Source organism: Hippocampus bargibanti, linkage group LG14, assembly GCF_051943395.1.
Source record: "Hippocampus bargibanti isolate YZ-2025 linkage group LG14, ASM5194339v1, whole genome shotgun sequence".
Classification (NCBI taxonomy): Eukaryota; Metazoa; Chordata; class Actinopteri; order Syngnathiformes; family Syngnathidae; genus Hippocampus; species Hippocampus bargibanti.
In genome coordinates this window covers 20,468,782-20,494,513 of record NC_142747.1, presented here as the reverse complement: position 1 = coordinate 20,494,513, position 25,732 = coordinate 20,468,782, and the positions used below count along the sequence as shown (strand labels likewise).

General features: G+C 41.0%; 2 protein-coding genes across 4 annotated transcripts in view; one reads left to right on the top strand and one right to left on the bottom strand.

Moving 5' to 3' along the window:
• snx19b (sorting nexin 19b) overlaps positions 1 to 14,896 on the top strand; it is a 27,345-nt gene extending 12,449 nt beyond the window's left edge. Inside the window, exons 12-15 of one of the 3 annotated variants that reach the window (XM_089013280.1) lie at positions 4,609 to 4,793; positions 5,759 to 5,846; positions 6,896 to 7,064; positions 14,760 to 14,896. In XM_089013280.1, coding sequence (XP_088869406.1) covers positions 4,609 to 4,793; positions 5,759 to 5,846; positions 6,896 to 7,019 — 397 coding nt within the window. In that variant the 3' untranslated portion in view covers positions 7,020 to 7,064; positions 14,760 to 14,896. Of the gene's footprint in view, positions 1 to 4,608; positions 4,794 to 5,758; positions 5,847 to 6,895; positions 8,000 to 14,738 lie in introns of those variants that run through there. The other 2 variants (XM_089013281.1, XM_089013279.1) reach the window with 2 other exon arrangements.
• On the bottom strand, positions 13,226 to 25,732 carry LOC148888796 (A disintegrin and metalloproteinase with thrombospondin motifs 15-like). Its single transcript, XM_089013283.1, has 8 exons — positions 22,506 to 25,732; positions 21,400 to 21,532; positions 19,715 to 19,882; positions 19,236 to 19,519; positions 18,139 to 18,316; positions 17,868 to 18,043; positions 16,589 to 16,764; positions 13,226 to 15,074 (listed from the first exon to the last, which is right to left on the bottom strand). The coding sequence occupies exons 1-8, from the start codon at positions 23,421 to 23,423 to the stop codon at positions 14,303 to 14,305; spliced, it is 2,805 nt and encodes a 934-aa protein (XP_088869409.1). The 5' UTR covers positions 23,424 to 25,732; the 3' UTR covers positions 13,226 to 14,302.

Genomic DNA, 25,732 nt, shown 5'->3' with positions numbered 1-25,732 from the left:
CTTCGTGTTCGGATGCTAGTGAGTTTCCCTTGACATCCTTCCATTATTCAGACCGCTGATCCTCAGTACAACATAATGCTCCCCTCGAAAATCCAAATGGAGTTGCTACCCCCCCCCCCCCCAAAGTCCTCGTCTACACCTGTTTCTCAATGACTGAGTGATTCTTTATTTTTACTTCTTTATATAGCGTATTCATGCTCACATAAACAACTCCAGTAGCCCTCGTTGACAACTTGATGTCCGAGGTGAGGATGACTCGAGGATTCAAAGACTGTCAGCAGTTGCCTTTTGCTCATGACCTCACTCCTTCAGAGTGTGTATTTTTGCGTATATGTGTGTGTGTGTGTGTATTTTGTGTATCGCCGTTTCTGCTTCACCATTCGAGGTGGATCTTTCTCTGGCATTGAGTTTCAGTTGGCATAAATGAAGGTGACATCTTGCTGCATTAGGTAGTCAATGACCGTAATATTGTTTTTAAATTAAATATGGATCTATTTTTTTTTCTTCTTTAGCACAGTGTGATACTAATTGGTTTTGACACAACTGGGCCCCGTGCGAATGTCATCTGTTAACCAGATCACTTTGCAGTAACAGGTCTGTGACTGTTTAGCCAGCTGCAGACTTGGAAAACGTAAGGAAAAACATGGACTCAAAAATATATATATATATATATTTAGTTACGTGTTTTGATTTAGTTGCATGATTAGGGATAATTCGTCTTTGGGCTTGATTGCCCCTGATTTGTTATCTTTCTTCAAGTCTTCCAGATGGGATTCAACAATGTTAGCCACTTTCTTGAGTTTTTTTAAATTAATATTTACAAGTTTCAGATTGTTATACAGATCAGGCGTGTGTAGATTTGTTGGACTTGTTGGTCATTATTTTAATACATTTCCTAAGTCACGTCTGTGTAAACTCTCAGTCGTACAGGAGTGGTCCATCGATGAAAAGGTTTCTTCAGCCGTCATCTGCACTCCTTTGAAGGTGTCGGACGTTTCGCTTCTTATCCAAGAGGCTTCGTCAGCAAACTAAAATTTGCTGGTAGTTTTGACCCTATATATATATACCTACTGTCCAGACGTGGCGGTGGCGGACTCTGCTATGATTGGTCCCTGCTCTCAGGTTTTGGGGAGCAGAGGACTACTCCATGCGGCTACACTGATTACTTCTATTGTCCTGACTGATTACTTCTATAGTCCTGCCTGAGTATGGGGTCTACGACTGGCCTGATTGCCCCATTTGCTCTGGTATCACCTCATCAGCATAACTAAGTCTATGTTGCCTAAGAAGTCTGTTATAGGAACGATCCAAATTGAACCTCACCCCACCATGGCGATTTAGTGAAGGGTTTTGCTGTTTTATGAAAATAGCTTATTTTACTCCCCTTTCAAACCATCTATTTTCTTTCGCTAATATTGCAAGTGGCCTTGAGAGATTTGAAAGGGGCTTATAAATGAAATTCTTATTACAGTATAATAATAATAATAATAATAATAATAATAATAATAATAATAATAATAATAATCCATTTCATTTCTAACCGCCTTTCAAAACTCTGAAGGTCACTTTACAGTCACGGGATAAGTTTTTCTGTGGGTGAGCAGCGGCACTCGCCAGCGTTCACTCAACCTGGAAGTAACTCAAATAGATAGAAAGCAAGCTATCTAGTATTATTGGTATTATTATTATTTTACCTCATTATATACACCTGATTTACACTAAAGCTCGAATGTCTTTTTGGCCGAGGGAACCGAGTACATGTTTTATACAAATATTTAAGCTAAAGCAAAATATAATATGCCAGTCCGTCAAGTCCTGTTAAGGTTATGAAGTACACAATCCACTCACGACATGTCACAACATGTAAGTATGGCACCCAATTATCGACTCTGTGAATTCACTTCCACCAAAAGGACGTCATGACACACCAGTCGGATGCTTGCAAAATCACCTTGATGAAGGCTCGACGCTGCGTTGTAAATAAAGTGAGTAGCAGGATGAAGTCATCCAGCAGCCCTTCCCCCTTCTTCACATCTCCCTTTTCTGTTTTTGACCACTCACCTGAGTCCGGCGGGCCCTGAGCTGTGCCTCCAAAGTAACGCTTCATCCTCCGTCTCCAGAGACATACTTGTGCAATGACATCATGTCTGTTGAAAAACTTGCAGGCTTATTTTAGCTCCAGCAAGGAGGCGGCGGGTTTTACCATAAATGGCCTGCAGAAATCAAAGGAACTTTGTATAGTTGTTAGCTGATCTAAACAGCTGCCAGGAGGGCAGGTTGATTGGAGCTTGGAGGTGAATCAAGCCATGCGTTCTTTTCGTCTTCTCTCTTTGAAACTGTTTTACTTTAAAGGACAACCGACGCCACCGGACAAGTTGTGTCTATAATTTGTCAAATGGCTTCAAATAACTTCTACCGAGCGTATTTTAATAAGATTCCACCGCATATAGCTATATTTTACGTTTTAGGACTCGCGCTGAATATTCAGAAAGTCTTGTTTTTGAGTTGGTGACGAGTCCGTACGTGACGTCACTAAAGGAACGCCCCTGACCGAAAAAATGACACATCGTAGTAGTCCTTCCATCACGTCAATGTATTTTGCTGTACTTGTTTGGTCTGGGGACCTCGTGTTGCACCCAAAAGCCGCCAGAAGAGGGGGTCCAAGCTCCATATAAGGAATTTATCAGCCTGTGGAAACGGAGGAGGCCACAGGAGGTCGCCATTTTGTGCCTCTTTTTCGGTGAGACATTTCCCTCAATGTTGCCTCAAAATGGCACGGAATAAATTCTTTAATCGATTGCAAACATGTATGCTTTCCTCTTCAGAACTATTTGAATCGTATTTATAACTGGATGTGTAACAAGAAAGCATCTTCTCCGAATCTGAAGCCATTGTTTTGATTCTCTAGCAATGCAAGACGTCTTGGCGTGACGTCACGAACTGGGGGCGGGACTTTCTGAAAATGCCCAATTCGCAGCTCAATTTTTTGCTTGCAGATTTTGGACACTTGAAGTCATTCGTATGCTGAGGTATCAGTGTATTTGCGCAAGACCCTGTGGTATTTTCTTCTTTATTTTTCCCGTCTTACACATATTTACTTGACAGCTGAGCTGGAAAACCACTCTTGTGGCTTTTACCTTAACGCGAACGCAATGGAGACCAAGACTCCACCAGACCGCAACATCTGATATAGCATTACTTGGCATCCGTTGGCTTTAATTGGCTTGAAACTGCATGTGGGTTCGCGTGGGCCACTGGGAAATCAATCCCCATGGTGATTGCCATAAGACTCGAGTGGTGATGACAGCAGAAACTTCATTTTGATGAATGTTATTGTAGTAAAGGCAGAGATCCAGTAGCAACCGGGTATTTATAGTCTATACGCTATTAAGGTGACGTTTTCTAAACCAAGACCGCGTTCATATGAACTTCTGCGTACCATGTGATATTCTGAGCTGTGGGTCGGATGTCATATTTATGTTTTAACTTTGCCGTCCGTGACAGTCGCAATCAAACTGCATGTGTCCACATTCAAACTCTGTATAGAAATGGAATCGACATGTAAACGACTCTCAGATTTGACGATACGTCCTGATGAGTAGCGGCGAGCTGATTGCTCGACCGAGCTGAATGTCTCACTGACCGGAGACGTGTCACATTTCAGGTGAAAACCACTTTGCTTATCAGCTCATGAGAGTTTTGGAAAACTCTGACGAAGGTATTGGTACCCCTTATGGGTTGCTAACTCAAAATCGGATTGGTTAGAGCAACAGTTTGATCCACACATTTGATGCTCCAGGGCCTGCAGAACTGATTGTGAAGGCGCCCAGATGGATTTCTGGCCCTGGTCACAAATGACGGAATGTGAATTGTGAAATGTGATTGGTTAAAGGCTTAATTACGAAAACACCCGTCTGGCAGCAGCGTCAACAGGGGAAAAGTCAGGAAAAAAAGCTGAAAGACAATTTGGAATGATTTGATAAGAATTCATGGACTAAATATAATTCACATTAGTCCGCCATTCAGATATAGGCCAGCAGAGAAGGCTTTGCGGGCTCTGACGGTCCGCCACTGATGGAAGGTCATAAGTTTGATTTCATGGGCAGAATAAAATGATGTGGCGGGCCAGATTTGGCCCCCCGGGCCTTGACTTTGACACCGTGGTTTAAAGGACAACCGACACCATTTTTTTGTTTCCTTACTGAAACCAGAAAAACGTTTTATAGCATCTAAAATAGCCAAAACACGCAGGCTGATATTTTTAGTCAAATGCAAAACACCAATAAAAATGAGTTAAAGTGTCCCAAAACTACTTCAAAATGACCTCGGAGATGGCGAGTTTCAGAAGGTCCCGCCCCCTTGTTCGTGACGTCACGCCAAGACGTCTTGCCTTGCTCTAGAATCAAAACAATGGCTTCAGATTGGTAGAAGATGCTTTCTTGTTATTCATCCAGTTCTGAATAGGATTCAAATAGTTCTGAAGAGGAAAGCATACATCGATTCAAGAAGTCCTTCCAGATCAATTCGAGCCGTCAGGACTTCACCGTAGCATCCCCGAAAATGCACAAGATGGCGCCCAAGCAAACTGTTTTTCTTTTCCAATTTCAGATGGCTGAATGTAAGTGTGGCCAACCTGACGTGTACCAGATATTGGGTCCATTACCTTCAGGTCATCCAGGAGTCCGTGTGGCCGGGAGGAATTTTGCCCACGTCGCCCCAAATAGAACGAAGCCAGCAGCAGAAGGACAACACCAAGAAACAAGCCTTGCATTGTCTCATGGGTCTTCTACCAGGTACAAAATGTGTCTTTGATTGCAATTGCGGAAGAATCAACACAATCTATCCAAACACTACGACACTATTCAAAGTCCTTTGGATTTTTACAGACTTCTAGATGTTCAAAATTTTCATGGAAGTTTCTCCAGAAAACTGAATAAAAATTGCGTAAAATTCACCTGGGTATAAATTTACGACATTGAACGAACACACGTTTGAGTTTGTTGTTTTGCTAGTTGCTTAGTTCTACGACAAAAGTTAACATAGCGTAGAAGACGCGATGCTCGAGGTCGGACGGACACGTTTCCTTTTTTTTTGGTCCAAATTTTGCTTTCATTTCTCGGAAATTTCGTAATTTCCGTGAGAACAAAAGGCAGATTAATCAATGAACATTATTTTTTTTTAAACCTGTCAACTTTTGTCAAGAGTGTATAGTGTGTCACCAAAAAACAGACAGACCACATTCCACTTTGATGTTTGTTAGAGACCACTGCAAAAATAGAATACAGTGATACCTTGGTTGACGAACTTAATTGGTTCCCAGACAGTGTGTAAGGCGAAAAGTGTGTATTCCAAAAAATTATTTCCCATAGGAACCCATTAAAATGAGAATAATCCGTTCCCAGGTCCCCATAAAACATCATTTTCTACTTTCTAATGTTCTATTTTCTACTTTCTAATTTTCACGTGCCAGCCTTCACTCAACCCGAAAGTAACTCAAACAGATAGAAAGCTAGTTTGTCAGATAATTGATAGCCAATAGCCAGCCAGATTGACAGCTAGTCAGCCAGATCGCAAACAGAGAGCCACCCAGACAGCTGGCTCGCTATCTACTAGCCATCTGGCTAGCTATCCGTCAGCTATCTAGCTTTTTTTAATACTTGATGTTACTCCAGCTGCCGCTGCTCACCCGCAAAAAAAAAATATCCCGTGACTGTAAAGTGTCCTTTATTATTATTATGATTATTATTTGTGTCCCCAGATGTCATCACTGATTTTCTCAGCTCAGAAAAATACAAACTCAGTTGGGAGATTGTTCTTGATTCCTTCCAAAACTCTGACATTAACAAGTAAGTCACACCTTTCCTTACTTACTCAAAAAAAAACATAACCCTAAACGATATGAATCTGGAGTTATATGAGCTTGAAATGAGGGTGGCTGTCCGAAATACAATGCAATACGTACATCCATATTGGTTTATATAGCGCTTTAACAACAGCTGAAGCTGGAACAAAGCGCTAACATGGAAACAATTGAAATTCTGCCCCCTTGTGGAAAAGGAAAAAAAACATTGCCACGGCCAGCGCTTTATCGGCACCCAAGGAAGAAAAAAAAACAAATACCAACTACGTACTTTTTTTTCCAGCTTAATTGGAATAAAAATGATTTTAGCGCCATTTTTTTGAATTGTTGGGGACAATGTAGGAAAAGTCATCAAATTTCAAGTTAACAAAATGTCAGAGATGTTCGATCGGACACTGTGGACAAAGACTCGAACCCAGAAAGATTGTCTTTTTACTGCCGGCAGGAGACGCAGCCATTCATGACAGACGTCTGAATTCTACAGCCCTCTGCCAAGCTATTTATTGTAGAGTATATGCAAATAAAAGTGATACATTAGTAAAACATAATTTTCTTGATTAGAATACCACACCTCTCGAGTTCTAAGCACGAACAGCTGTAACACTAAAACATTGTCTTTTCCATGAACTGATAAATTTGTAACCTGGCTAAGGAGCTCTTCCTGTGAAGGAGTTTCAAGTCGTAAGTTGCTTCTGTGATAAAGGAGTTTCCCGAGTCCTAAATTCTGTCCAAAGCCAGATCTCCTAGATGAAGATGGCAGTTTAACTTGCTGTGTCTGTTGACCTCAGATTGACCCCAGGTTGTCTGTGCTTCAATTGTGTATTCGAGTCACAAGTGTTGACTAAGCATATAACGGCATGAAACTTTTAAATATGATAACTTGTTATTCTCCATCACAAAACTAACAAAATCTGAACAAATTTGGGAATGGCGTCATATTTCGACGTCATATTTCCAATTCCCGAATAAATTCAGTTAATATCCAGTCAATAATTGTTCCCGGCAAATAATAGTTCAACATGTTCTCTTTCTTAGACACCTGGTTTACAGCATTTGTGACCTTTTACTGGAGTTCCTGGTTCCCGAATTACACGAGCGAAGCTTTCAAAGGAGTTTAATGCAGAGCCTCTCCAAGAACGCCGAAAAACTCTTGGCCTGACGAGACTACTCAAATAAACTGCTGCAATGGATGCCCTCCGTCACGGTATGTCAAACCTTTTTCATTTCAAAATGAACACTTGAAATTTGAACCCATCAACTGTAAACACGTGATCCAGCTAGCGTGAGCTTTAGCTAAATGTATTTTGCCAAACGTTGGGTACCTACCTGCCTGCCTATATATATGCCTGCCTATATATATATATATATATATATATATATATATATATATATATATATAGAAATACATATACACGCATACATATACACACACACACTAATGTGATGACAAACGTGTCAGTAATGTTGCATGAGATGTTCTCCACAATGAGGCGCTTATGAATGAAATGTATTATTATTATTATTATTATTATTATGATGATTAAGTGCTTTTTTTGACCTTGTGTCCTTGAAATGTACAAAAGCCTAATTTAGGTTGAAATATAAAGTGCCCGTCTCCAATCCAATGGCTATTAATCACATGTATGCTAATAATGTGTCATATAGTGGCTGATTGTCTTGTTTACATATTGACATAAAAAAATGTGCATATTTCGTTGTGACAAATGTTTCATATCAAGCCAAAGGAAGTCAAATCTGATTACCATAATAGTGTTTGTAATTATGTTGTCAGAAAATGTTTGTTTGGGGTCTACCTGGACTACACAGGCGTGGAAAATATGTTTTTGTCTAATTTTTTCAAAAGTGATGTCACATTCTGAATGCTAAAATACACGCTTATATGTATTTATGCCACTTAGTCTTGTGCAGCATGTAATCTTATTATTATTATTATTATTATTATTATTATTATTATTATTTTATTATTATTATTATTATTGGAGATATGTGTCAATGGCATAGCCTTTTTTTGGGACAGCTATTTTTAAAATGAGGTTGAGGTTTTATGTAAGGCAGTAAATAAGATGGCTTGTTCCTTTCAAATAAAACTTCCTTCTGCCCAGAGTCGTTCCATCATTAGCGCAGTGTAAAATAAATGCTTTCAAATGTTTCTTTTTACACAAGCATTTGTCTGCATGGGGGGGGGGGGGCGATTTATATGGAAACCACATGTTCCGTCTTCCTCAACGGGTTATGCAATCTCCGCACGTTTTGTGCACGCACACACACACACACACACACACACACACACACACACACACACACACGCACACACTCGCAGTCCGTGTGACATGTCTTGGCTGTTTGATATTTTCTGAAGACCCACAATAATGTTATTATCTTTGAGAATAATAATAAGACATTAATAATACAAGCTTTTCTGTGGGTGAGCAGCGGCAGCCACACTCGCCAGCATTCACTCAACCCGGATAAAACTCAAATAGATAGAAAGCTAGCTAGCTAGCCAATAGATAGCCAATCGATACCTAGCTAGAGAGACAGATAGCTAGATAGCTAATAGATAGCTATTAGCTAGCTATCTAGCTAGATAGATAGCTATTAGCTATCTAAATTGCTGGATAGCTACCTAGCTAGCTACCAAGCTAGCTATCATTTGCTATCTATTTACTATCTAGCTAGCTAACTAATAGATAGCTAGCTAGCGAACTATCTAGTTCGCTAGATAGCTAGCTAGCAAGTTAGATAGCTAGTTATTAGCTATCTAGATAGCTAGATAGCTAGCTAGCAAGCCAGATAGCAAATATATAGCAAATGATGGCTAGCTTGGTAGCTAGCTAGGTAGCTATCTAGCTATTTAGCTAGATAGGTTGCTATCTAGCTATCTGCCTAGCTATCTATTATTAGCAACTATTCGATACTCAATTAAATAGAAAGCTAGCTGGATAGCTAATAGATAGTTAATAGCTAACCAGCTGGCTGGCCAGATGGGTAATAGATATCTAGCTAGCTAGCTTTCTATCTATTTGAGTTACTTCCGGGTTAAGTGAACGCTGGCGCATGTGGCTGCCGCTGCTCACCCACAGAAAAACTTATTCTGTGACTGTAAACCTTGAGAGTTTTGAAAGTCGGTTAGAAATTAAATCTATTATTATTATTATTATTATTATTATTATTAATTTTATGTCTCCAACACGCTGAGTGCTGCATACACCGTAGGTAGGCATTGAGTTTTCCACCACAGTGCTCTCTGGTGGCCACAAAGGGAATCGCATTTCACTGAAAAACCGAATGGGGAAATCCTACTTATTATTATATTTTACACATATTTCTAATAGTCGTAGTTTACACTGCAGCGCATCAGCGTGATAGTTTTATATGCTTAATAAGTTTATTATATTCAAACCAAAATATTGTAAACAGCTTTAGGTATAATGACCAGTGGCAACATTCCAACTAAAAATATGAAACATTCGGATATAGTTTGTCAAAAACACCGAAGTACGTAATATATTTCACTCACTCATTGAAAGACTCATTAAGAGTACGCGTACAGTTACTACAACATGTATTCGGAGTATTTCCGGGTTCTTTTAAGATGTTCAATCGTTCCACCTCAAGATGGCAACACGACCCAAATTCTGATTCGGTGGTAATTCGCTGTCACACCGCCAGAGGGCGCTCGACGATCAACAAAGACGTGATTGAGTGTCAACAAAAAGATCATTTTAACATGATGTGGTTTCAGTGAAACAGAAATGATGTCCCCACGTGAGGACAAAGTGTGTCTTCCAAAAATTAATTTCCCATAGGAATTCATTAAAATGAGAATAATCCGTTCCCAGGTCCCCATAAAACATAATTTTCTACTTTTCTAAGCCTTAAACCTACACAAAATATACCTTATTTTATGTATAATAAATGTGCTATAGTATTATAATTAAAGAAATAAACTGTACTGTTTTATAAAGTTGTTTTATTGACCTTTGTGATGGTCGATGGCTTGATGGAATGGAGTGGCCGCTTTCATCAGCATTAAACACTTGATGAGGAACGTAACCTTCTTTCTTTTACCATCTTGAGGAATGATCCCTTGTAGGTGCTTTCTCTGCCATCATTTTACCTTGTTCCTCATCCACCTTGTCTTCTGTTTAGCTGGCCTGATTGATGGGATATTTTAACCTTCTATATTCTGTGGGTCCTGGAATTCCACTGACAATGACAAAAACCCTGGCATTGGAGTGGCCACATTTTGGTACTTGTCAGGCAGCCAATGAGTTAATGTACTCATTGGATTATTGCCATTTGGTTTCAAAGTCAACTTTTTAAGCTGCCGTCTGTCTTTGCAGCAAGAAGCAGGATGTCTTGATCGCAGCCGGACGGCTGCCAAAGCGACGAAAAACAAATGTTCCCAGTGGGAGGGGAGGAAAGTCGAGTTTTTTTTTTTTTTTTGTGTGTGTCCCCCACCCCCCCTCGCAACATTCCTGTAAGAGTGGGGCATCTGTTAATCAGCGGCACCTGTTGCAGTCACTGGGACCGCTCGGTGGGAACACATTCCCGTCGGCATGCGCGTGCGTGGATGTGCACACATACACGCGCATGCAAACATTTGCTCACTCTCAAATGTACGGAAGAGCATTAGGGCCAGGTTGAAAATATATGTTGCTTTTTCAGAGGGGGTATTAGTCTGAGAAAAAAAGGCGCAAATTTGCAAGTTTCAAACTAGCAAAGTTGCGAGATTTAAAGTCGCAAATTTGCTGGATTCCAACTCGCAAATTTGTTGGATTTAAATTTACAAATTTGCTTGATTCAAACTGGCAAATTTGCTCGATTTAAAGTCACAAATTTGCGAGATTTGAAGTCACAAATTTGCTAGATTTTAAATCATGGATTTGCTAGATTTAAAGTCACAAATTTGCGAGATTCAAACTGGCAAATTTGCGAGATTCAAACTGGCAAATTTGCGAGATTCAAACTGGCAAATTTGCTAGATTTTAAATCATATTTTAAATCACGGATTTGCTAGATTTAAAGTCACAAATTTGCGAGATTCAAACTGGCAAATTTGCTAGATTTTAAATCACGGATTTGCTAGATTTAAAGTCACAAATTTGCGAGATTCAAACTCGCAAATTTGCTAGATTTAAACTCGCAAATTTGCAAGATTCAAACTGGCAAATTTGCTAGATTTAAAGTCACAAATTTGCTCGATTCAAACTCGCAGATTTGCTGGATTTAAAGGACAACCGACACCATTTCTTGTTTCTTAACTGACATCAGAAAAAACGTTTTATGGGCTGATTTGTCTGCTGGGAATTTGTGTCAACTAGTATCAAATAGTAGTCTACGATTCACCATCGCGTTATTGATGATTTTTCCTTCTAATTTCACCATCAACACGGTGTTTTCAGATGAAAAAAAAGTACCCAAAATGCATTGTGTGTCGCTTTCTCGGTCAGGGGCGTTCCCTCCGTGACGTCACGTCAGGAATTGTCATCAACTCGAAAACAAGACTTCTTGAATAGTCAGCGCAAGTCTTAAAAGGTAAAATATAGCTTCATGCGGTGGAATCTTTGTCAAATACGCTCAGTGGAAGTCATTTGAAGTGATTTTACAAATGATGGACGCAACTTGTCCAGAGGTGTCGGTTGTCCTTTAAGCACACACACAGCAGTGTATGGTGGGAATTTGACTTGCTGTATGTTTGGTCAGCCTCTCTTGAGGTGATCAAGGTCACAGAGCAGTCATTTTCTTTCTTGTCTTTCTTTTTGTCGCTGTGTTCTTATTTCTTTCCCTCTTTCGGCCGAAACAGAAACGGAGGGACTTTCCAACGCGCAGCTTAACGAACGCAAAAAAAAAAAAAAGTTTTATGTATTGATGATGTCACCTTCCACTGTGTCACTGCACATTTGGAAGACGTTAGCGCTGCAGCCCAGTTTCAGCACACGCTTAGCATGGCGTCGGCTCTTTTTCAAAAAAAGGGCTATACAGTGATACCTTGGCTTACCAACGCTTTATCTTACGATCTTTTTGCCTTACGAATATTACATTGGCGAGAATATCATCTCGGCATACAAACTAGTTTTCGGCGGATGAACCAGCGCCACGGTGGCTGGCGGACTAGTTTTCCGCACCCCCTTTGAGTGCAGACGTGGTTTGTTATCGAGTGGAGTACTTTTGCTATTATGGGACGGAAAAAGACCCCACCACAGGCTAGTGTTAAGCCGAAGAGGACACAAAAGAAAATGACGGTCCAGCACAAGAAGGAGATGCTCAAAAAACACCAACGAGGTGTGCGTTTTTGTGTGACTTAGCGTCCCGGTACCAGTATGCTAAGTCGACCATTGCTACGTGTGGCTAAAGGTGTTTCTGTGTTGTCTAAGCGACGGTCTCCGCCAATAGAAGAGATTGAAAAACTTCTGTTGATTCACAAAAAAAGCAGCTAGCAGGGGACAGTGTGAGTGAGGGTATTATCGCCGAGAGAGAGCGGCAGTTTCACTCGGATATCATCAAGTGGCAACGACATCAATGACCTTCACAAAAGTTAATAAAACGACTTTATTATACAGTATGGTTTATTTATTTAATTACAATACAATAGCACATTTATCATACGTAAAATAAGGTTTATTTTGTGTAGTTTTAAGACTTATTTAAGAGAAGATTATGTTTTATGGGGACCTGGGAACGGATTATTCTCATTTTAATGGTTTCTTATGGGAAATAAATGTTTGGAAGACGAACTTTTCACCTTAGACGCACTTTCTGGGAACCAATTAAGTTAGTAAACTGAAGTATCACTGTACTTTCGAATTTGCCCCCCCCCCCCCCCCCCCCCAAAAAAAAACATTTTTGGAGGGGGGGGGTGAAAGGGGATTTTGCTGTATTTTGGGGTGTGGTGGTTTTGTGATCATTAAAATCAGCGAAGCGACGCAGCTGTTAGCGCTGCGCGGTTAGTCACAAGTGCGCTAGTTCTGGCGTCCAATGGAGTGATGGGGGGGGAGGGGGGGTTCTTTTGGTCTCTCTCACTCCTTTTCTTTCTTTCATTCGGAGATCAACACTCAAGCCATGTGCACGTCTGCTAAATGTTGAAAGCAAACATGAAGCTGTTGCATCTGTTGACGAAAAGAGAAACGCTCTCACGTCAATCCTCTTCAATTCCAAGCTGCGACCGTTCCACATACGCATTGGCACTCTGCGCTGACGCTCCTTTCTTCATTTATGTATTTGTTTATTTATTTGCTCTTTATTTGTTTATTCATTTATTCAGGTATATATATATATATATATATACACACACACAGTTTACAGCCAGTCAGCTAGACAGCTAATAGCTAGCCAGCTAGCTAAAGGATAGCAAATGGCGATGACATTATGTTCCATCAAATTCAATGACATCATGTTTTTTTGTCACTTTGCAACGTGTACATGTGTGTGTGTGTGTGTGTGTGTGTGTGTGTGTGTGTGTGTGTGTGTGTGTGTGTGTGTGTGTGTGTGTGTGTGTGTGTGTGTGTGCGTGTGTGTGTGTGTGCGTGTGTGTAATGAGTACGAGTTTTGGTACGCCGTCAGCTGTTGGCTCGCTAGCTGGCCGGCTATGTGATTGATGGCTTGCAAGGGAGATTGGCAGTGGTTTCCACAGCTGCGTGGAGGACGCGGTGCCTCGCTGCTGCCAAAGGCAGGCGCTTGAGATTGCTCCCAAAAAAGGGAGCAATAAAGTTGTACGCTTTTGAAATGCCCACTGGAATGAACGTCGCCTTTAACTCCAAGCGTTAAATTGGAATTGGATTAGCCTTTATTAGTCTCGCAGTGGAGAAATTGACATTTCACGGCAGCAAAGTGATGAAAGTAAGCGGAAAGGATCGGAAGAAGTAGAAAAAAACAAAATACGGGAGTTGCTGGAAAGGCGGCCACTCTCGCGGCAGCCATCTTGAAGTCAAAACACAAAGACACAGTTATTCAATCTTAAGTTTGTCAAATACATGAAATAAAACACTGCTTTGGGCGCAGAAAATCCTACTGGACCCTGCGCACCCTGCCCACCCCCTTTTCCAGCTACTCCTTGTGTGTTCTATCTACATATTTGGCCAATCAAGATTATTCTGATTCCGATTCAGCAAAGTGATGAGAATAAAAGGAAAGGAAGAAGTAGTAAAACAAAATACGGGAGCCAGGGGTTCGTAAACCGAGGTATCACTGTACAGAGAGCGTCGTAGACGTTCCGGAGTACAAGTCCAACCTGATTCAATTGGTTCTTCAGTTGAGCAGAGCACATACAGAAGGTCCGAGGAAGACCCTCCAGATCGTTCGTCATTGCCTTTGTGACGGTTGTCCTCACACCCTACCTGGCCATTTAGCATCCGTTCGACCAACAAACGGCGCCGAGTTCCAACGTTAGCATGTGTCAAAGGTCATTTTGAGCCACCGCTAACACAGTCTCAGAGAACAGATATCAAGCTCCTGAGGCTTCCTTCTCCCGGAGCAATGATCTCGCGGAAGATCCAGACCATTTTCAGTCAGGCAGCGCACCGCCCGCCGTTTAAAGCCCCGACCGCAGGACTTGGAACAGGAAGACCAGGTGCCGACATCCCACGCGGGACACGGATCTCCGCACGTTCTCGCGGCAACGGGTCTGTCGGCGCCGCCGCAACCCAAGCCGGGCTTCCCGTCGGCGGTCCGACACGTCACGGGCCTCTTCTGCAGACCGCGTCCGCAAGTCACCGTGCATGCGTCCCACTTTCCGGTTGTCCACTTTTGGACCGGCGGCTTCGCCGTCACTTTCTTTTGACCTTCGACGTCGTTGCGGAGCGATAAGATGCTAATGTGCTTCTTCTTCTTCTTCTTCTTCTCTTCTTCCCCTGAGATGTTTTCTTTGGCGAGATAGTAGGAGTAGCGCACGCGGGGAGGCGTCATCTTGCCAACCGATAGCACCTCCACCGTTAGCGCCTGTTGGAGCGGCCGCGTGGACTGCAGAAGCTCCACGGAAGCGGACGTGCCGCTGTAGCGCAAGAGAGTTCCCTTCGCCATCAGGTCGCGCTCCGCCGCCGATACCACGTAGTTGCCGTTCAGCAGGTACTTTCCGTGCCGGTTCTTTACGGCCAGGTAGTTTTCGTCACTGACCATTCCTCGGTAGCCGCGTTGGCGGATGTCGATGTTGGAGGCTCCGATGGGCAACGTCGCCACAAAGTTGTAGCCGTGGCTGGGAAGAAAAAAAAACAAACAAAAAAAAAACAGTTGGTTCAAGTGAGGCGCAGTGCAAAGATCATTGTTGACATCAGCATTACTTTGAAGGATAAATACATAAATAAATACTCTAGTTATAAATAAATAAATAGCCTAGTTAATAAATAAATAAATAACCTAGTTAATAAATAAATAAATAAAAAAATACCCTAGTTAATAAATAAATAAATAGCCTAGTTAATAAATAAATAAATACCCTAGTCAATAAATAAATAAATACCCTAGTTAATAAATAAATAAATACCCTAGTTAATAAATAAATAAATAAATAAATATAAATAAATAAATACCCTAGTTGGTAAATAAATTAATAGCCTAGTTAATAAATAAATAAATACCCTAGTTAGTAAATAAATGAATAGCCTAGTTAATAAATAAATAAATAAATGAATGAATAAATACCCTACTTAGTAAATAAATGAATAGCCTAGTTAATAAATAAATAAATAAATACCCTAGTTAGTACATAAATTAATAGCCTAGTTAATAAATAAATAAATAAATACCATAGTTAGTAAATAAATGAATAGCCTAGTTAATAAATAAATAGCCCAGTTAGTAAATAAATAAATAACCTAGTAAATAAATAAATAGCCTGGTACAAATAATACATAAATAAATAAATAATACATAAATACATAATTATATCCTAGTTAGTAAATACATAAATAGATAAATACATTGCCCAGGTAAGAAATAAATAGCGTAGTTAGTAAATGCATTACCTAGTTGATAAATAAATAAATAGATAGATAGCCGAGTTAATAAATAAGTTAATAGCCTAGTTAGTAAATAAATAAATTAATAGCTTAGTTAATAAATAAGTAAAAAGCCTAGTTAGTAACTAAAAAATAAATAAATGCATTGTCCTGTTAATAAATAAATTACCTATTTGATGAATAAATACATAAGTAGCCTAGCTAATAAATAAGTAAATTGCCTTGCTATTAAAAAAAAATAAATACATGAATGAATTGCCGAGTTAATAAATAAATAACCTAGTTGATGAATAAATAATTAAATAAATAGCCTATTTAATAAGTAAATTATCTAGTTAGTAAATAAATGATATACATAAATGCATTGATAAATAAATTACCTCGTTAATAAGTAAATACATAGCCTAGTTTAAAAAAAAATTACCTAGTTAGTAAATAAAATCTTCAGGAACAAAGTTGAATCATTGAACCCAAAAATGGATGTGGCTCAAAATGGCAACCGTTAGCATCAAAAACGTTGCAAAGTTCATGAGAATAGCATTAACTTCTTTGTTTCTTCTTCTTCGTTTTCTGTCGTTTGTCTTCTGTTTTGACGTTTTGGAAGTCACACCGACAAACAATGACTCGATCATATCTGCGCTGTAACAATAATGTTTAGACAGCTAAGTTATCCTTCAAAGTCGCTGTGTTGTTGTTGTTATTGTGACAACGTTTCTCAAACATTGTGACAAATGACATACAAACGACATACATGGCTTTGGTGAACATTCCGGAGACCTTTTTACAGCCTTGGTTGTCACCGCCACACACGTTGCATTTGTCAAATTTTTTCTTGGAGTCAAGCTTCCCATCGCAGCCTGCTTTCCGGCATCTGCCTTGAACGCACACGCCGGTGGAGTCCGGTGAACACGGTGTACCGTCAACAACCTGGAGGGAAAAAAATACAGCATTATTCAAGAGAAAAAATATATATATACAGTGATACTTGGCTTACCAACTTAATTGGTTCCCAGACTGAGTGTTTAAGGCGAAAAGTGTGTCTCCTAAAAATCAATTTCCCATAGGAAACCATTAAAATGAGAATAATGCGTTCCCAGATCCCCATAAAACATAATTTTCATTTTTCAATTTTCTTCCGCTGCATTGAATGTTTATGTAGTAGTCCTAAAAGTCAATATTCTGTGGGTCTTGGAATTCGAGTGACAATGACAAAAACCCTGGCACTGGAGTGGACGCATTTATGCACGTTGTCCGGCAGTGAATGAGTTAAGGGTCAGAAATGGACCACACAAGTGACACATTTCTGAGCAGTGTCCTACTTTGAAATTAATACACTATTTACACACCATTCATGCGATGAGAAGGTTTCTTCAGCCGTCATCTGTACTTCTTTGAAGGTGTCGGACGTTTCGCTTCTTATCCAAGGGGCTTCGTCAGCTAACTAAAATCTTTTGCTGGTAGTTTTGGCCCTATATATATATATCCCTACTGTCCAGACGTGGCGGTGCCAGACTCTGCTATGATTGGTCCCTGCTCTCAGGTTGGGGGGAGCAGACGACTACTACCTGCGGCTACATACTTTAATTGTCCTGCCTGAGTATGGGGTCTACGACTGGCGTGATTACCCCATTTGATGTGGTATCACCTCATCAGCAGAACTAAGCCTATGTTGCCTAAGTAGTCGGTTGTAGGAATGATCCAAATTGAACCTCACCCCACCATGGCGATTTAGTGAAGGGTTTTGCTGTTTTATGAAAATAGCTTCTTTTACTCCCCTTTCAAACCATCAATTTTATATATATATACTACCAGCAAAAGATTTTAGTTTGCTGACGAAGCCTTTTGGATAAGAAGCGAAACGTCCAACACCTTCAAATTTGTACAGATGACGGCTGAAGAAACCTTCTCATCGATGGACCACTCCTGTACCACTGAGAGCTTCCACAGACACACCATTCATGCGTTTGTTATTGCAGGTCCCATTACAGATTTGCGATTGTTTATTCGAAATGATGCAAATCCATCCATACCTTTGGAGCGAGAACATAGAAATAACCCGTCCCATTGGCGCGACAGATGAGCTTGCATTTGTCCTTGTGGGAGATGCCAGAATATTTCGGAACCCAAACCACAGACGAGCCCAATCTGTTGGTGTTCAGGTTAATCCCATTGAACGCTTCACACTGCTCTTCACGGAAACTTTGTACTAAAGGGGGTCCAAAAAACAAACAAAAGTAAATTTACGCTGAAGAATTCAACTTTCTGTGATAAAAGGGTGACTGTACAGACAATGATTGGCACCTGTATCAAGACAAGGGTTGAGGTTGCAGGAACGATACTTAATTCGAAGGCCGTAGCAGTATTTGCCTCCATTCTCGGGGACTGGCTTGTCGCATTCCCTCCTGGCCAATTGAACACCTCCACCACATGTTCTGGAACATTCCCCAAATGAACCCCACTTTCCCCATCTACCATCCACCTGGAGGGGGAAAATATTACTTCTTAGAATAGAACATGCCAGGCATCTTTCAAAAGTGATGGACACCGAATATTCAAGCTGGTACAGTGATACTTTGGCTTACGAACTTAATTGGTTCCCAGACAGAGTGTGTAAGGCGAAAAGTGTGTATCCCAAACATTAAGTTCCCATAGGAAACCATTAAAATGAGAATAATCCGTTCCCGGGTCCCCATAAAACATAATTTTCTAATTTTCTAAGCCTTAAAACTACACAAAATATACCTTATTTTGTGTATAATAAATGTGATATGGTATTATAATGAAAGAAATAAACTGTACTATATAATAAAGTCGTTTTATTTACCTTTGTGATGGTCGTTGATGGCTTGATGGAATGGATAGCTTTTTGCATAAAGTGTCTCAAGGAGCTCTGTCCCCGCTCTGTCCCGAACACGTCCCAGTAAATATATGTAGTCCATTAGTTTAGGCGTAGGATGTGTATAAAGTGTATAAAACGGTGGCCAGAGCAGCCATGATGTTTGGACTGGAGACAGTGCCACTGAAGAAAATACAGGAAGCAGAGCTGAAGATGTTGAGGTTTTCTTTGGGAGTGACCAGGTTGGATAGGATCAGGAATGTGTACATTAGAGGGACAACTCATATTAGAGGCTTTGGAGAGAAAGTCAGAGAGGCCCGACTGAGATGGTTTGACTATATCGGGAGAAGGATGCCGAGCCTTGAACTGCAAGGCAGGAGACCGTAAAGGAAGACCGAAGAGGAGGTTTATGGATGTTGTCAAAGAGGACATGAAGGTAGGTGATGTGAGAGAAGAGGATGCACAAAACCGGGTTAGATGGAGGACATTGATTCATTGTGACGACCCCTGAAGGGAAAACCCCAAAGGAAAAGAAGAAGAAGAGAGTTTAGGCGTACCACACCTTGATGTGCGTGGTAGTGTTCTTCTCGATGCAGACCCCCTGGTAACAAATTCTTCCGGTGCCACAAGTGGTGCCGTCCGCCCAGGGAAAGTGTCTGGTCTGACAAACCAGCTGGCCGTGGGCCTTCCCCGTGCACCACAATTTCGAACAGGACTGCATGTAGGGGCAAGGCTTGGAGCCGTCACCAAAAGCCAGTTCACACTGACTAGGAAGACTGTAACTGGCGCCAGGCAAGCTATCGGGGAGAGACAACTGCCTCTGGGGTTGATCCAGCAAACAGTCTCCTGCAAACAAACAAAAATATTAGGAAAAAACATTCCATTTTAAATCCTACAGACCATGATCTAAAATTCGGATAAGTGACTGTGCTGTTCTGGGTCATGGACAACTGCAACGTATTCCAGCTGATTTTGGACAAAAAGACAGACCATCTTAGTATTTTGGGCTCGTGCGTGGATACATAGGAAGGGTTCACTAACCATGACCTCGATCCAGAAATTCGGTAATGATGGCTGCACTGCACACAGACCACGGACGACTCCTGTCGATTTGAATTAGAGTCGGCGACATCATATGGTTGTCTTTTAGTTTCCCAAAGATCTCCTCGCATGCCTTCACATTGTCATGGGGCATGTTGAAGACGTGACCTAAGAGGATAGCGTGGGAAGGAGGGGATAAAAAAAATACAGGTTACATCATCGTTGAAGTATTTTTATGTTGAGTTCATTGAAAACAAGGCAATGTGTAACTCGGCACACAATGTCCAGCGACGTTTCTCGACACATATGAAAATATTTTTTCGAAAGGCTTCGCCAGACGTGTAAGTCATCGCGTTTGGCCGAGGCAGAACAGACTAAAATTGGACTGATTTGAAGCTGATGTCATAGCAGGCAGGAATGCAGCGATGCATGGGAATTAGAAGGCATGGCATACATCCATGCGCTTAACCGTGCCTGACAGGGGAATTCAGTTCCCAAGGAAACAATTTCTTTTCCCTCCGTATGAACATGAAGAATCTTCCAAAAGAAAACGAAGCTGTGGAGAATTCAAAAGTGATCAATTATGACAAGAACATGTTTGGTGTAATTGTTAAACCACTTAACGGCGTTACGCATATGACAGGAATGTAATCTGGTGGAGTTCATATCTGCTTTTGGACATAGCTATGGCTAACAATGACATTAACAAAGTGGCGGGTCGTGGATTTCATCGCTAGGCCTTCAGTGGTGCTACGTCTGAATCTGTCCACAGCTGCGAGTGTGGTGTGATTTACTACACGTCCACTAGAGGGTGCCATTGGCCAGGAAATAACTTCAGAAAAACTGTCTTTAAACTGTTGGAATTTTAACGATGAACGTGTGGATTCATGATAACCTCATAAAATTGCCATATTATTGGCTATTTTTGCTAGCTTTGGAGCCATCTATCTAGTCTGTCTTAAAAATGGCTCGAACAGTAGATCTGAAATCAAATCTATTTGTTTTCCTCCTTCTGCCATCTTGGGTTGACAAAACCGCGATTAAATCAACACAAAAATGTATTTGCTTATGCAGCTCGTGACCAATAAAGTGTGCTAGCTCCAGCCAGTATGCTCTTATCACTTGCGGCTAGTCATACTATGATTGGCTAGTGATGAGCCAATCATAGTTTGCAAAAACACAATTGATGAGGAACTAGATAAAATTATCACAGAGAAAGCACCTACAAGGGATCATTCCTCAAGATGGTGAAAGAAGAAGGCTACGTTCTTCATCAAGTGTTTCATGCTGATGAAAGCGGCCACTCCATTCCATCAAGCCATCAACGACCATCACAAAGGTCAATAAAACTACTTTATTATACAGTACAGTTTATTTCTTTAATTATAATACCATAGCACATTTATTATACATAAAATAAGGTATATCTTGTGTAGTTTTCAGGCTTAGAAAATTAGAAAATTATGTTTTATGGGGACCTGGGAACGGATTATTCTCATTTTAACGGTTTCCTATGGAAAATTAATTTTTGGGATACACACTTTTCGCCTTACACACTCTGTCTGGGAACCAATTAAGTTCGTAAGCCAAGGTACTACTGTGTGTCTGACAATTGCCCAAAAATGGAAACGCAAGCTAATTCTAACCAAACAGGACGGCGAATGAACAACAACGTAGCATCTCACCGAGTTCATGGGCTGTTGTAAATGCTGACGGCAGGCCATCGTCTTCAATGACGGAGCAACTCCTTTTGGGGTCGCACATGGTCCCGACGTCCGCCATTCCCAGCGTATCGCAGGTGGTGGCCCCGCAGAGATCCTGGTTGGTAACAGTTCATTTTCAAGTGTTTTGTTAATAATCATAATAACACACATAATAATAATAATACATTTCATTTTGAAGCACCTTTCAAAACTCTCAAGGTCACTTTACAGTCACAGGATACGTTTTTCTGTGGGTGAGCAGCGGCAGCCACGTGCGCCAGCGTTCACTCAACCCAAAGTAACTCGGCTAAAAAGCTAGCTAGCTAGCTAACAGATAGCTAGCTAGGCCTTCACTCAACCCGTTAGTAACTCAGATAGAAATCTAGGTAGATAATAGAAAGCTAATTCGATCACTAAGTAACTCGGATAGAAAGCTAGCTAATAGATAACTAACGGATAGCTAGCTAAGCCTTCACTCAACCCAGAAGTAACTCAGATAGAAAGGTAGCTAGCTAATAGACAGCTAATTCGATAACTAAGTAATTCGGATAGAAATCTAGCTAATAGATAGCTAAGCCTTCACTCAACCCCGAAGTAACTCAGATAGAAAGCTAGCTAGCTAACTTGATAACTAACTCGGATAGAAATCTAGCTAATAGATAGCTTAGAGATAGCTAGCTAAGCCTTCACTCAACCCGGAAGTAACTCAGATAGAAAGCGAGCTAGCGAATAGACAGCTAATTCGATAACTAAGTAACTCGGATAGAAAGCTAGCTAATAGATAGCGAACAAATAGCTCGCAAGGCCTTCACTCAACCCGGAAGTAACTCAGATAGAAAGCTAGCTAGCTAATAGACAGCTAATTCGATAACTAAGTCAGTGTTTTTCAACCTTGTTTGAACCACGCCACATTTTTTTTTTTTTTGCACTTTATGTTAGGTTTTGTTCTGTTTGAGGATTATTGTCAGTTTTCTCATTTTTGGGTCTTTTGTTGACTTCCTTTTTCCCAATGAAATCTCCATCCTGTGACTCACTTTACAATCACAGACGACATCAGAAGAGTCCCGTTTTGATGGATTTGTTCTTACCTGTTTGGTGAAGAGAATGGCAGTGTCCCAGTACTCAGGATGCTTGTCGCTGGGTTTATTTAACTTCTTCTGCCAAGAGCAAAAATTGCGCAGAGTTAGCGCAGCGTTATTAGAAACCTTTGGCCCTCTGTCATCTTTTAGCACCACAAAGCCTACAACTACGATGTTGATGGAGTTTAAGATGCTAGGGTGCTTGTAAAGCTTAGCAGCCACCGACATGAGCGTTAGCAGATAATGCTTCAGCTCATCCCCGTGAAACGAATCCATGGACGGATCCGCCACCACCAACACCTCCACAAACCTGGGGATGGACGTAAATCTTTTCGACCTCCCCAGTTTTTCCAAAACTGCTTCAGACGACCCTCCGAGCTCCATTTCCCTCATATACTTGTATCTTTCCAAGGACGCGTAAACGTTCGAATCAGGTGTGACTCCGCACTTGCTGCTGAAGTTACCGAGCGGGGACGCGGAGCGATTCCTGCGATGGATGACGTGCGTCTTGGATGAAGAGTCCTCGGTCTGGGATGATCCATCCTCACCTCTTGCGGGACTGATGAAGTATTCCACGCCGTTCTCGTAAAACCCCCCGTTGAGACCTTTACATAAACTGAGGGCAGCAAACGAGTCCGGTTGAGAGTTGACGTTCCCGGAGTAGAAGCACTTCCTGAGGTCTGCAGCCGTCGACGCGTTGGGCTCAAAAGTACCCGGTCCTAGAAAATTAAAATCCCGCTGGAGATGGAGGTAGAATTCCCGTTTGAACGCGTTGATCCGAAACGTCACTTGTCCTTCGTTCGTTCGAAAATGTTTCCCACGCGCCACTCGCGACGGCTTGCAGAAATCAGCGTCCGTGTCGTGCGTCAAAGTCACGCAAAGAACCGCTTGTACGCAAACGATCCAAGTGGAAATAAGTATCGCCATCGCTGCTCCGCGTCTTGCAAAGTCCCCCAAGTTACGTCTGCTTGCACTTTATTGCGCAATAGTACTCTTTAAAAAAAGATACAACTTCCATTTTGTCGCTCTTGAACGTCAGTTTCGAAGGACGCACGACGCCGACCTCCACCAAGTGGAGGTTTGCGCATTTGAGAGTTCATCGTTCGTGCATCTCGGTGTGGCTTGCAGATCGCCGCAGCCGCGTGTGACTCTACAAATATTTTTGTTGCTGTGCGGCATATGTGACAGCAGCTCGACTCGAGCATCGTCAGCCCTCCCACTTGCCCCCAACTCCCTCCACGAGACGGTTCGTTCACATTGCATGCACCTGCCGCTTAAAGGACAACCGGCACCATTTTTTGTTTCCTGACTGACATCAGAAAAACATCTAAAATACCCCAAAAAACGCAGTATGATATTTTTAGTCAAATGCAAAGCACCAATAAACAATGAGTTAAAGTGTCCCAAAACTACTTCAAAATGACCCCGGAAATGGCCAGTTTCAGAAGGTAGCGCCCCCTAGTTCGTAAAATCACGCCATTGCCTTGCTCGAGAATCAAAACAATGGCTTCGGATTGGGAGAAGATGCTTTCTTGTTACTCATCCAGTGATGAATATGATTCAAACAGTTCTGAAGAAGAAAGCATAAATGTTTGCAATCGATTAAAGACGTCCTTCCGTGTCATTTTGAGGCGTCTGGAGTCCACTGTAGCGTCCCAGAAAATGCACAAGATGGCGCACAAGCTCCGTTGGAAATGGGCTGATTTGTCTACTGGGAATTTGTGTCAACTAGTATCAAATAGTAGTCTTGGTGCAACACACAATGATTAACCATCAAATTTTTCATTGTGTTTTCCTTCTAATTTTGCCATCAACACGAAGTTTTCAGAGCAAACAAAGTACCTAAAATGCACTGTGTGCCGCTTTTTCGACCAGGGGCGTTACTGACGTGACATCACGTCAGGCATCGTCACCAACTCAAAAACAAGACTTCCTGAATATTCAGCACGAGTCTTAAAAGGTAAAATATAGCAATATGTGGTGGAATCTTTGTAAAATACGCTCAGCAGAAGTCATTTGAAGTCATTTTACAAATTATGGACACAACTTGTCCGGAGGCGTCGGTTGTCCTTTAATTGATTTCAAAATAAAATTCCACTTGACCGGAGATGTCTTCTCGTAACTTTTGTTTCTTCTGGAAACTATTCCCACAGACTTGTTTTCTCGGTGGTCGACTTGGCTTTTTACGATTAGCGATATTTGTCATCATTAAAATGAATGCTAATATTTAATGACAAAAACGGTTCTCGTGATTGATGTCATCAAAACCGAGGTCATGGCAAAAGGCAGTTCTCCGCCCCCCTGTGTTCAAACTCAGTGGCACACATATCTAAAAATTATATTGAACCATTTTTTTTTTTTTTCGTTTTGCCGTACAAACTTTCTTGTATGCCGTACACATCTAAAAATGTGCAAAAATCGTACAGAATATGGCCAAATATGGCAGGTTGACATGTGTCAAATACAGTTAAAACATTTGTAAATTGAGGGGTTCGTGATTTTGGGGAATGGTCAGATGGACTTTGTTTGAATGCAGCCTTTTATTATATCTTCCCATCTCGTCTCTTCTCGTAAAACCGAACTCACTCGAACCACCTTCTTTCGGCTTCCGGCTTCGGGATAACACTTCCTGTGTTCCTCAACCAATCAAACGCTAATAAACACGTTTAAACAATATACGTAAACTGAAAATAATTTTGATCACCTTAAGTTAAGATGATATAATGCCCAAACATAAAAATATAACATTTTTAACAATTTAACAGAAGCTTATTTGACGTATATTATTAAAATATTTCGTAGCTTTGAACAAATAAAGACAAACATCGTATTTTCTGGTGTATTGTGACTTTGTATTGCCTGTATCCATTGTGCTTAACTTTATAATAATATCGTGAATAAAGTTTGTCAAAGCTTTCATTTTTGACACTCTAAATGTGTAATTTCTCAATCCAAGTTCTCAATCGTCCATTTTGTACATCTCAAGCTAGGACACAGCTAGCGAGCTAGCTAGCGTTTAGAAATAAAGGAAAAAGGATGCCCATTTCAGGGTAAGATCAGAGCATTGTCGTGAAATGGTGAGTAATTGTACATGATTTGAATGTTATTGTGCCGATGACCTTTTTATTTTGGAGTTCCAATGGTGAGTAGATTTACTTTATTTAAATGTTATTGTGCCGATGATCCATTTTTATATTTGCGTTAGTTGTGTAGACTTCCGTTTGCGGGTTGGCTGA

Excerpts from the sequence above, each read along its gene's own strand:
- LOC148888796 (XM_089013283.1), bottom strand. The coding sequence starts at position 23,423 with ATGGCGATACTTATTTCCACTTGGATCGTTTGCGTACAAGCGGTTCTT. Across the intron at positions 21,533-22,505 it reads CCATTCTCTTCACCAAACAG|GATCTCTGCGGGGCCACCAC; the intron begins GTAAGAACAAAT and ends GTTACCAACCAG. Across the intron at positions 15,075-16,588 it reads GGAATGTTCACCAAAGCCAT|CCACGGCTACAACTTTGTGG; the intron begins GTATGTCGTTTG and ends TTTTCTTCCCAG.